Raw genomic sequence first — 13427 nt, forward strand, 5'->3', positions numbered from 1 at the left:
TTCCATTAGGATTTATTGGTTTTAACAAGCCACCAATAGAAGGAAACCAATCACCAGTAGAGACCATCAGGGTCCATTATGTTTCCATTAAAACCAATACAAGTCCCATTATAACCAGTAAAACCATTACAAATTGTGTGATGGTGTCTAATGTTTTTTTTTTTTCAACATGACATGTTATTACAAATGCCCGTAAAGGGCACCAAAGGCCTGGCAATTGCTGCTGTTATACTTACAGGAAGATCATATCCTTGTTTAATGGGCTATTGACCAAACATTTAATTCAAATATCCACGTAATCTTTAATTTTTGGTCACCTTTTTGCTACAGATGACACAGCCTCTATAATTTCTTCAACAAAAAACCTGTGGACATCACAACCCTTACAAAAATTAACCATGGTTTTATCGTAGTAAAAGTATTATTAAAAGTAAAAGGAAAAGGAAAGTAGCTTAATTTTCTTCTGCATGATTTCTGAATGCTGAGACCATAAAATCAGTCAGACAACTGTATTAATAAAATAATAGCCATAGGTAACTGTCTAGCGCTACAATTGTAATTTGTAAATAATAAAATTTAATTACAATTTATTTATTAATTTACTTTTATATTTTATTAAAGTTCTATATTTTGACCCTTGTAGTAGTTTTTTTTTTTTTTACTTTAATATTTGAGGGAGGGGGAGGGGGGCACAACAATACAATCCTGCTTAGGGCACCCATTTGGCCAGCAGCGGCCCTGTACAGCCATATCTCATGTCTACGAGTGTGATATATTGCTTATATATATATATATATATATATGTACCAGACATGTTCACAAGTTGAGTCCAAGTCACATCTCAAGTCTTTTTTCTATTTATTAGCAACAGTTCTTAGCTAGTAATTGAGGCTGATTTCACAATATGATTTTCTCAGAAAAAAACTTTAACAAAATTTAAGACAAATTGAAAAGTTGTCAATTTATTGTCAGACAAAATGCTGCACATTTCTTTGTAAAATTTAAATGTGTCAAACAACAGAACTAAATTGAAATTTCAAAACAAAGCCCAATCAATCAAATAAATAACACAAATAAAAGAAATCTCATATAAACAAACTAAGGCTTTGTCTGTGCTTTTTCAATTTAAAATTAGAAGCAACTGTATTTTAAACACAACAATCCAAACAAAGAGGCTGCATACATGCAGCATGAGCAGTTTTTAATCTAAATTGGATTGCATAATTTCGAAATCTGAAGCAAAAACAAAATGGTCTGACTTTAGTTTTGTGAAACTATTCTACATAAAACATCTGCACGAAACAAAACAGCAGACGGGCTGAATTAGAAAGCAAATTCACTCTCTGCCAGCAGATGGCGCTTGAACATCAATTAAACATCGTTTCCTTGGTTGGTGTTGTAAACAATGCAGTGCTGCGGTTATGAACACTACTTTAACCCTTCTGCATTCCTTATTTGGGAGTCCCACTCATGGCCTTCACAGTCAAAAGTGACCGGACACCTGAAATAATTTTTTTTTTCTTCAGTAAAATCAGTCTAATATATTTTTGTTCAATAATATTTTTTCTTTTTTCTTTTGTATTTTGAGAGAATTTTATGGTACTAATTAATATTTATGCAATAATTATGATAGATTTTTCCCATTGAAAATAGTACAAAATTTTTTTTTCTAATTATTTTTCAATTTATGCAGTATTTCAGATGAAAATAGACACTAGGCCTTTAAAATCCAATTTTTTTGAATGCAGATTAGCACCTCCTGGTGTGAGCAAAGAAAGAAAAACATGTAATTTCATGGTGTAACCACTAGTTGCCTGTATAGGACTCTATAGAGAGTCTTGTGAATTCCCTAGTTGTTTTTAGACATAATTTTTTACTTTTATTAGGTTGTCGATATAAATTTATATTTAGGCATTCTCAAAGACTACTTTTTGTCAAGGTTTATTTTTTTTTTTTGCATTATTATTACTATTATATAGGGTATTATATAGATTTTTGCATTATTATTACTAGTCAACCCTGAACAGAAAGCATTTTGTTACACACTAACATTAAAAAACTATAAAAATGTAACAAAAATGAAGAAGAATGCTTTATCAGAGCCTAATCCTTCAGGGTCTGATCTGATTTCAACCTCTTATTTCACTCCAACTCATTTTGGCTATATGGTTATAGCCATACCAAGTCATTTGAGTGTGTATAATTGTGTATGTGTCTGTGTGTCTGTGAGTGTGTGTGAGTGGATGTATCTGTTTTACACTCTTGATGTTTTAGAGTATAACCCATTCCTTGTTGTCCACTTTTTAACTGCAATGTAGTTGAATTATTGATTTTATTTTACATAGTTGCTGTGTTACAGGCACACCAGTTCATTGGGGTGTGTGTGTGTGCGCGTGTGTATGAGTGGATGTGTTGATTTTGCACTCTAGATGTTTTAGAGTTTCACCCCTTCATTGCTGTGCAATGTTTTTCTGCATTGTTGGGGATTTGTAGATTGTACACACAAAAAATTTCTGTACTTTTTAATTTTTTCCCGTTTCCCATTCATTTCCTATGGTCGGTCATTTTTGACCGAAGAGGATGAGTGTGACTCTTTTTTTTAAAGATTTTTTAACTTTTTCGAATCATGCTCTCAATTTTTTTTGTGTGTTCACATACCAGGTGCCATAAAAGTCACAGAGTTTCATACCATTCTGGTGAAGCTACGATTTTTAAAAATTCTAAATGTAAAATTCTCCGGTCAGAAATGACCGAAGGCTGCAGAAGGGTTAATATGCATTATACAGAGGCAAGATGAGAAGAAAATACCATCTAAACTTTTCTAAAGACAGCCAGTTCAGAGTCCTGCACGCGGGCTACCCGACTGGTGAACCGCAAAAATTGACGTAACGGGGTGGAATAATATTGACGTGTCGGGTGTGGTGCGGGTCGGACTGGTGACAAGCACGGGCGGGTTGCGGGTACAATTATAACCAAGACTATTTCGACTTAATCCAGTACACGCTGATAGGCAGCTCCTTTCAAATTGTCCCGTGCTTGTGTTTGCGCGCTCTGTCTGAAGACCGGCTTCTACAGCGGGATTTGCAAACACTGAGCACTGTAGCCAATCGACAGCTAGCATTGATTGACAGCTGTAGGTCTAGTGATTATATTAAAGGGAGCGCTCTTTTGCTCGCTTTTCTGTAGTTAATCTATTCACAGTTTGAATAAAAGCTTTAGTCTACACGTTCAATGTTGCTTTCTCTCTCTCTGTTAACTTGTTGGGCTGCGTGTGTTAAATGTTATTATTAAATTTATTATTAAAATATTAAGGCATTAACTCAGAATGATTTGTTAATTGCTTGTTACATTAAAAATAAAATAAAGGTGTTTTGTCTGCTTTATGTAGATTTAATGCGGGTGCGGTTCGGGTCCGGAATTAAATTAGTGTTGCTGTCGGATAACGGGTCGGGTATTCGGTTAACTACCGCGGGTGCGGGTTTAAACAGGACCCATGCAGGACTCTGAGCCAGTTCCCCTCAGAGATACTTTCATATAAACTCCCATACCAAATGACTTGCGTTTTTTAGGAGTCTCACAAGTCCAAGTCAAGTCTCGAGTCAGCTGTTCACGAGTCAAGTCCCAAGTCTTTATTTATGCGACTTCAGTGTAACTCGGGTCCAAGTCCCAGACTCGAGTTTCCATCTCTGTACTGAAATTGACAGTGTGTTTTTATAATACAGTTAAAATTCATGACCCTTTCAGGTGCTTTGAGAGTGTAGAGGGAGAGTGACACTTGTTTCATGCTTCATAGGAGTGTCTTTTTGCTACAGAGGAAGAATCTTATAAATTTGTACTATTTATTGGTATTGTTGAAAACAAAAGGCCTTGACAACTAAACTGTTCTGACTGTGTGTGGTTAGTTCACCTTCCTATTTTTTAATATTAAAATGCATTACTTGAGAAGATCTATCTATATCTATATATATATATATATATATATATATATATATATGGATAATTTTACTGAGTCAAAATTAACAAACCTTTTGTGACGAGCGTCTTGAGGTATCATCAGCGTTGCCCTGGAGACGGACTCGAAACACCTGCACCTGCTCATCAAGACGGGACCGGCCACACCTGCAAGTCGTCAGCCCGCGGCCAGATAAGCCGCGTGAGGCGGTACGATAGGGAGACTCTTCTCAGGCTACGGACTAATGTGTGTTGTCTCTTCCCTTTCTCCCAGAGGCCAGCGAGTGACCGAGTCCCGCTCTGACGAGAGCTGCACGCCGTCTTCACCACGCCCAGAGAAAGCACGACAAAGAGCACCACTACACGCCAGCCTGCCACCTTTCACTTTGCACCCCTGCTTGTTTACAATAAATCCACCCTCCGGGGTATTTATTTTGAGCTCTCCTTGTCGTGTGATTCTTCCACCCCGTCACAGTGGTGGAGAATGCGGGCATGAACGAAAGTTTCACCGGCAAGTGATCTACACGTCTCAACCCCACTTTTTTTCTTTCTTTGCACTTTCAGATCGGCGAGTACTCCTCCCCTAAGGATGGAAGAGCTACTCCAACAGCTAACCGAAGTCAGCCTGCGTCAACAGCAAATTGTGGAACATCTGGCGGCCCGACAGGGCCAGGCTGACCAGGAAATCGCCGCTCTTCGCACGGCCGCCCGCCAGCGCGTTCCGTTACCAGACCCCCGCGTTCAAGCCGCCCAAATATTACCCAAAATGACGGCCCATGACGATGTGGAGGCATTCTTACAAATGTTTGAAAATACCGCCACGATGGAGGGATGGGATCCAGAGGATTGGGCCCGCGGACTGGCCCCCTTGTTAACTGGTGAGCCCCAGAGGACTTTTTTCAGTCTCCCCACGACCGTGACCGAAGATTACGAGGCCGTGAAAAGAGAAATCCTGGCCCGGGTTGGGCTGTCTCCAGTGTGCGCGGCCCAAGCGTTTCACGATTGGGTCTACCAACCACGGCGCCCCGCGAGGTTACAAGTGGCCGAGCTCACCCGGTTACCTCCCGACCAGTAGAGGGGGCGGCGGCCCCCGAAATACAGGATGAGTCTATGCCAACGGAAGGCAACCTCATGGGCTGCTCGACGTTGCAAAGGAGGCATGGGAGCAACAACAGCCCACCCCACACCGGTCCCTGGTCGAGCACGTCCACGAGATGAGGCACCGGATCGACCGCGTCATGCCATTAGTCCGGGAACACCTGGCCAAAGCCCAACAGGCCCAAGCACGGCATTACAACCGTGCAGCTCAGCCCCGGGAGTTCCAGACGGGCGACCAGGTCATGGTGTTGGTCCCCAGCTCCGCTTGCAAGTTTCTGGCCACCTGGCGAGGACCGTACACCGTGGTAGAGAAGATCGGGCCGGTGACTTATAAGGTGCGGCAACCGGGGAGGCGGAGCCCCCATCAACTATACCACATTAATCTGTTGAAGAAGTGGGTGGGGACCCGAGAGCAAGCCGCCGCACTAGCTGCCATGAAGCCCGTCGTCGTGGACGTTAACCCGGACCTGTCGGCGACCCAGAAGGCTGAGCTGCAGCACCTGATCGGTCAGTTCTCGGATGTGTTCTCCTCTGTCCCCGGGAAAACCCAAGTCGTGCAACACGACATACGGACACCACCGGGAGTAGTCGTGAAGCAACGGCCCTATCGGATCCCAGAGGCTCGTCGGCAGGCTATTGAGGAGGAGATTCAAGAAATGCTGAAGTTGGGGGTGATTGAACCATCGTGCAGCCCGTGGTCCAGCCCCATTGTCCTGGTCCCAAAGCCGGATGGCACCCTCCGCTTCTGCAACGACTTCCGGCGCCTCAACGAAGTCTCGGAATTCGACGGCTACCCAATGCCACGGGTGGATGAGTTATTAGATCGCCTGGGAAGGGCCCGGTACATTTCCACCCTGGACCTGACCAAGGGGTACTGGCAGGTCCCCCTCTCCGAAGATGCCAAACCAAAGACAGCCTTTTCAACCCCCTCCGGCCACTGGCAGTACCGGACCCTTCCCTTCGGCCTTCACGGGGCTCCAGCTACCTTCCAGCGGCTGATGGACGTCATCCTCCGGCCTCACCAGCAGTACGCCGCTGCATACCTGGATGATGTCGTCATCCACTCGGAGCGTTGGGAGGACCATCTGGACCGTCTGCGGAGGGTGCTCACGGAGTTGCGCAAAGCTGGACTCACCGCCAACCCCAGGAAATGCCCCCTAGCGCTCGCAGAGGCCAAATATCTGGGATTCCGGGTCGGTCGGGGCCTTATCAAGCCCCAGGAGAAAAAAGTGGAGGCGGTACAGGATGCTCCGCAACCCAGGACAAAGACCCAAGTGCGAGCGTTCCTGGGGTTGGCCGGATACTACCGCTGCTTCATCCCCAACTTCTCCTCCATAGCTGCCCCCTTGACAGACCTGACCAGAAAGGGGCAGCCCGAAAGCATTCACTGGACTCCCGCAACTGAAGCGGCCTTCCAACACATCAAGCTGGCACTCACGGAAGAACCGGTGCTGAGAGCCCCCGACTTCAGCTGTCCCTTTCTGCTGCAGACGGACGCATCCGAGGCAGGGTTGGGAGCCGTCCTGTCCCAGGTACAGGACGGTGAGGAACACCCTGTCTTATACATCAGCAGGAAGCTGATGAAGGCCGAGAAGAACTACGCGACAGTCGAGAAAGAGGCTCTAGCCATCAAGTGGGCAGTTCTGTGATGAGCGTCCCGAGGTATCATCAGCGTTGCCCTGGAGACGGACTCGAAACACCTGCATCTGCTCATCAAGACGGGACCGGCCACACCTGCAACTCATCAGCCCGCGGCCAGATAAGCCGCGTGAGGCGGTACGATAGGGAGACTCTTCTCAGGCTACGGACTAATGTGTGTTGTCTCTTCCCTTTATCCCAGAGGCCAGCGAGTGACCGAGTCCCGCTCTGACGAGAGCTGCACGCCGTCTTCACCGCACCCAGAGAAAGCACGACAAAGAGCACCACTACACGCCAGCCTGCCACCTTTCACTTTGCACCCCTGCTTGTTTACAATAAATCCACCCTCCGGGGTATTTATTTTGAGCTCTCCTTGTCGCGTGATTCTTCCACCCCATCACACATTATTCAAGTCATTTCGTTCATTTAACCCCCTAAGTGCTAAAGACGCAAAATTGCGACAAAATGTCATAATTCATGAAATAGGCTGTAGTTCCTATGGTTTAATATCTCATTTGTATTCCCTACCACTAGATGGCAGACATGTAGTAGGCTACTTCGATTCTAGACCAAAAGTGTTCAAGGAAATAACAGAGCAAATGAGCTATCGTGTCATTTGGCTTACGTCACTTCTTAGTACCCACTGTCGGTGCGAATGCAACCCTTTAAATGGTACTGGGAAATAGTTCGCGCAAAATCGTCCCAGTACTTTAGTACTGTACTTTTAGTTCTGGAACTAAAGCAGTGTGAAAGGCCCTACAGTAGAGCTGCAGTCAGTGTGGGGTAGGTCTGTGCGCTGTACCATACTCTCAAGAACTATAAACTGTCACCTAGTTACCTGATTGGGCAGATAGCTGGTCAACTGATCAAAAAATAGGCACATGTATTTTACTATGGCACAGTAATAGTAATAATTTACTACTTTCTCCTGTTTTATTGTTGGTTTCCTATTTTCTGATCATTTGGAATGAGGATAAAAAGACAAAAAACAAACAAATATGCAAATAAGTTCAAACATAAATTCAATATTTACTATTTCCTGAATTTTTTTAAAGTCAAGAGTGCTGCCCCCTGATGACATCATAATATGCAAATTAGATCAGTATATTTACACCCCACATAAACTTTTGGCCATGCCCAACATTTTTCTAATTTACAGTAGATCTCTATCTTTAAGTTTGAAATATTGATGTCAAAATCTAGCATCCCCCCCCCCAAAAAAAAACCCTGGTGCCCGTGGCTTTAAATGTTATACTGTTAACAGCCAAATTCTCTGAACACATCCAACTATGCAATCTTGATCATCATTATAATGCAGCTACAGATGAAAAAAGATTTTCAGGGAACATAAATACTTTACCTTCTGAGTCGTTGGTTCATTTGTCACGTGGCAGACACAATGAACGAGTTGTTCATGAATGACCTATCACTAATAGTTTTACACTTTTATTAACAAAATCAACAAAATTATGTATGATTTGAAATTTGTGATTACATTTAATTGAGGGTGTGTTGTATATTGACATTAATATGTACACAAAAAGTACACATAAATATGTAAACACAAAATACAAATATTTACATTATAGAGCTTCTTCATTCAGTGTTGCATTTATCACAGTACATAATTGTATACAATTATACCCCATGAGGGTTATGTGACAAAAAATGTCAGTTTAATTGTATATTACTCAGTTAAGTTGAGTATTAACATATCAAGGATATCTAAGGTAAGATTTTGAATCCTTAGGGTAAACATTATCTGAAAAACAAAAAGAACAAATATAATCATAATTGTCCATACACTGAGTTGTATCTTTCAAAGTACTGACTGTTTTGAGTCTGTATCCTTCGTCTGGCTGGTGCCTGTGACTGAAGTGAAATAAGAAGTTAACGTGTAATACTCACTGATTTAAGGAAATATTGTTTGTATGAATAGAATTATTTATTACTATGCAAGTTATTCATGTAAAGGGAAGACTCACAATGTCCTGTCCCATTTCTCTGTGACTCTGTTTGTTGTTTTTACAGCTCCTTTAAATATAACATATCACGTTTTTTTTTTTTTTTTTTGGTTTCATGTTTGAAAATGGCCTGTTCTAACATTTGTCAAAGGTTTAATGATAGCAACACAAAAATTAATGTTCTCAGTTTTACATCTCTACTCATCACTTTCTTCTTTGATTTATTTTAAATTAGCAAAGATAATGCAATAAAGCTAGACAATTAAATATATGTATACTCATGAATATGTGATACATTTTTGCAAGCACATATAAAGGCAATAGTTAATGTACCTTCTTAATTAAATGAAACCTGGAATCAATAAACAATCTCATCTCTTCTTTATGTATTAATGTCTCTCACCTGTGAATGCAGATGCTGAAGGTGATGATCAGACAAACCATAATGACCCCAGAACATGAGATGATGATGATGATGTACAGTGGAATTTGTTTGAGTGATGCTGATCTGATTGTGTTTTCTAAAAGATACAAAAGTGTCAAACACATACGAAAACAGTTAAGTTAGTTTCTAGTCGTAAACATACACAGTTTTTCTAGGTTCTTATAAAAATAAATGAGATTATGTAATAACCTGTTATTGTTAATGTCCATCTCATCGCTGCTGGGTAACAGCTGTAGTTTCCAGCATCAGACGCTTGTATTTGATGTATTGTTAATTCTCTCGGAGCTGCTGGGTCGACGTGAATCCTGTTTGAGCTCAAGTTTGTCTTAGTTATGTTAATATCAGAGACCTGCCTAAAAATAACAGACTTGTTCATTTTCCATGTGAAATCATCATCAAACTGGGTTTTGTTGCAGTGAAGAGTAACTGTTTCCCCCGCAATTACTGTTTTGTTGATGTGCTGCCGAATCCTTTGCTCTTGATTAGATTTGGAATAATCTGATGAAAAGACAAAATCACAATCACTGCAGGTTTACGGTAACTGCACTGGATGGTAAAACTGTGTCATCATGTAGTAGAAACAATGCACACATGCAAATACTCATGAGACGCATTGTTCTTATGGTGACCTGATAAAAACACATTCAAATACAAATATAAAATTAATCAACAACTGCATAAATGTTAAATTAGTAATTACTAACATTTCATCATAACACTATGCTGGACTTCATACAGACAATCACTCCATGTTTACAGTAACTTCATCAGGCAGTAAGACACATGTGAAAACACTCATGCAAAAGCTCACGAGACACCTGTTTCTCATGTCATTATTCACCGCTACAGACACAAGAACATCACACAACAAAATACCAAACACTGACAAAAAACAATGTTACAACATACCTGCATTAGTCAGTAAAGTAAGGATGCACAAATTCAGATGCAGGACCCTGTTTTGAAAAACCTCCATGCCAGCAGAAATTAATGTCTTACTCTCCCTTCAACATTTCAAGCACTTCTGATCAAACTGTGAGTCTGCAGACAGGAACGAGGGGAAGTGGTTACGTGAGAGTGGGACACCACCGAGAACCACTGAGCTCCAGAGAACAACCTTATGATCAGAGTTCGAAACTGCTTAAGATATTGATTATTGCAGTTGCTTTTTGACAACCAATAAGCAATATCCATAAGAATATTCTTATAATTTTCATAACAATATTTTCTAACATCAAGATTTTAAGTTTCAAATGTATTCACATGTAAATAAAAAGTATACAAACTGTAAGTGTGTTTAAGGTTCTGTGACTGATAATCATTTCTTAAGTGTTTCCACTATTTTTAAGCCTTCATTAGCTCATTTTAAATAGTCCTATAGTGTGACAAATTATTTACATTATATATATTCCATATAGTATCTCAAATATGAGATCATGAAAGCTGCATCTATAATTTAAAAAAGAAATAATAATAATAATGAAATAATAATAATCAAAATGCAATTTGAAATGTTTTAGATGTAGTTTAGCTTGTCACATCAGCATGCTCGTAATGACAACTTTCCAAAAACTATTCTTATCATAATTTGTCATTGCTATATATTTCATAAAGTCTCAGTGCAGTAAAAATGGTTTTGTGTTTGAGGTCTTGTATGAATTATGGCACAAAATATCACCTCAAACTCTGAACATTCATGTATGCCAGGCCTGCATGGTGTAAATGCTCCCAAAATTCAAATGCGTAATTAATTTCAATTAATTTGTTAATTTGATGGTAAGAATAATATTTTATTTAAATTCAGTCACTAAGTAATGTGCATTAAAACGGCCTCTTTGATGAGTTGTGAGACAAGCCTCATAACCCACACACTTCCTGTATTCTAGGACCTCCGTTCTAGGACCTGCTTCTTTCACAAAAGCATTTGACTCTATTTTTAAAAGATTTAAGCACCTTTGAAGCACTTACAGTGTTGATTTAGCTGAACTTCTTCAGTGTGGGTGAAAATGAAAAAGGGATGCAAGAATGCAAAGATCACCATAGTTTAAAACTAATTATAAAAGGGATGGTTCCAGTTCTGGATGCTGATGTTCAGATGCAAAAACCTCACCATATCACTGTGTATTTCCCATGGTTACATTTTTTGTGTAGCAACATAGCATCATATGCTGTGCTGTCCAGTGGAAGGGAGTCATTTGAATTTTCATAGCAATATAACATTTAAATGAAAATGAAAAAATGTAAAAAAAACAAAAAAAACAAAAAAAGCAATATGCTTAACAATACCCCTTTAGCTGTGACTATACTGAGAATATAGCACTCGTCATACTTCATTAAAATAATCTTTTGTGTGAGAATGGAAAGATCTGAAGAACAGGTTTGTAGGTAAATGATGCAATGTGGTGAATAAATTCCACTGGTCAAAGCTGTTGAAAGAAAACGTGCACAGACCGTTGTTTAGGTTTTCCACCTGGTTTAGCATCATAGAAGAAGTAGACCTGAAACACACAGACCAAAAACCACTACAGCATGAGATGCAGATTTGGGCTTGTAACTGAAGGATTGTTGGTTCAGTTCATAAGCTATTAAACAGAATAGACATCTTGCTATTTCTTCTCCTCACTTAAACTAGCAACTTGGTTTAGTTTAAGTCTATTTTAAAACAGAATGATGAGTCATCATCAGTACAGTAAGATGATTCAATAGAACTTTGAATAGCAAATCACTCAGCTGCAAACCATTTAACCAAACCTACAACCATTTAAACGTGAATCTAAACTTTTAAGTATTCTGAGGAAGTGCACTTTTGTCTTCACTGAAGTGTTCAATGAAGTGTTTGAACATCTCATGAAGGAGGATGAAGGGTAACTGCTTATAATTTACAATAATTGCTTGTTATTTTGATTTGACAATTACAATTATTGCTTGTTATTGTGATCTGCACTGGAAGACGATTATTTAAAACATTTTTAACATTTAAAAAGAAAACTAAAATACAAGCATTCAAACTTTGTTATTCATACAAACTTTGTAACATTTAAACATTTGTTGTTGTTGTTTTTTGTATTATTATATATAATACAATGTGATATTTAAAAGGTAACTAAAAGCTCTATGTAACAGTACAAAGTGAAGTAGCCAGATCTTTGACTAATGGCACACTGTGTGCTCAACAGTGCAGCTTGTTCTAGTGAAGATCCGCCCACCTGCACAGGAAGAGTCTATCAGATCGATATATAAAGCGACCAATCACAGTTTTTTTAGTTTTTATATACAGCTTAGGGGCAGGTTTATCACAAGTAGTTAATATCACAGTAATAAAATGTCATGGAGCAGTACAGCTGATCGCTTCACAATCGGTTGCACAGAAAACACCAAAGAAATGAACAGACACATTTGTGATAATTTCTGTTCCTCCAAAAAGCATAAGGAATACTTCATAAACAGAAGTAAAGCAGATTACACTGTTTGTCAGTAAATTCCTTACTTACTAAGTGTCTCTAACAAAACTGTGAATGACTTTCAAAGAATAGATGTCACTAACCTGGCAAACTTTAGCAAATCCAGTGCATCAGCCCGGTACCTTATGACCACAACTTCATTTCACTTTCAGTTCACCCAAACTTCTGGAAATTGCATAGAAGCCAGCCAGCCAGACTGGAATGGGCTATTTTGTTTTAGATGGCATTTGGCAGTTTTATGGCAGTCAGACTGTGGGTCATCCGTGGGCATGTTGTCTGAGACTGAAACTACATTTTGTGAGACCCTAAGTTCGTGAAGTAAATATTACCTATAAGAGTGTGAGAACTGTCAAAAAACAAAACAAAACAAAACAAAAAAACACATGAATATTGCTGTCTGGAAAGTTGTCATGGCATCAATCATCCTGGAATCACAAGGCTGTTGACCTAAAACCACAGAGAGGAACAGGAAGTATCTTTATTAGGCCTAAAGAGCAGAGAGAGATGATATACTGAAGGTTGACTGTTTCACACGGTCATGTTCCACTGAAACAGCTTTGCTGGAACTGAACTAATACAGTTTTTCTCGATTGCTAACACACTATAACTGATTAATTTGGCCCAATTTTCCAAACCATTCATACAGTTCTCAAAACAAAGACACGTTTCTCAAAACTTTTAACACATTCCACCTGTTTCACACATGCTCAAATTTGCTCAATGTTTTCTGCAAAACTCTACACAATAACAGCATCATTTTGCAGGTTTAACCATGTTATCATTTAGAAAACACAAATACACAATATAACTACCTCAAGAATCACAAAATGAACACAAATAGCACACATTTATCCGTGTTTGAACATTCAG

The 13427-nt window shown here is 39.8% G+C and overlaps 1 protein-coding gene across 1 annotated transcript; it reads right to left on the reverse strand.

Annotated features, from left to right (window-relative positions):
- Positions 1–7155: 7155 nt before the first annotated feature.
- Positions 7156–12999, reverse strand: LOC131547145 (uncharacterized). Its single transcript, XM_058787491.1, has 7 exons — positions 12641–12999; positions 11548–11594; positions 10006–10137; positions 9286–9594; positions 9055–9172; positions 8673–8721; positions 7156–8559 (listed from the first exon to the last, which is right to left on the reverse strand). Exons 3-7 carry the CDS (start codon positions 10070–10072, stop codon positions 8476–8478), a joined length of 627 nt encoding a protein of 208 aa, XP_058643474.1. The 5' UTR covers positions 10073–10137; positions 11548–11594; positions 12641–12999; the 3' UTR covers positions 7156–8475.
- Between the last annotated feature and the right edge of the window lie 428 nt (positions 13000–13427).

This window comes from Onychostoma macrolepis, chromosome 09 (assembly GCF_012432095.1).
Source record: "Onychostoma macrolepis isolate SWU-2019 chromosome 09, ASM1243209v1, whole genome shotgun sequence".
In the NCBI taxonomy this organism is placed as follows: Eukaryota; Metazoa; Chordata; class Actinopteri; order Cypriniformes; family Cyprinidae; genus Onychostoma; species Onychostoma macrolepis.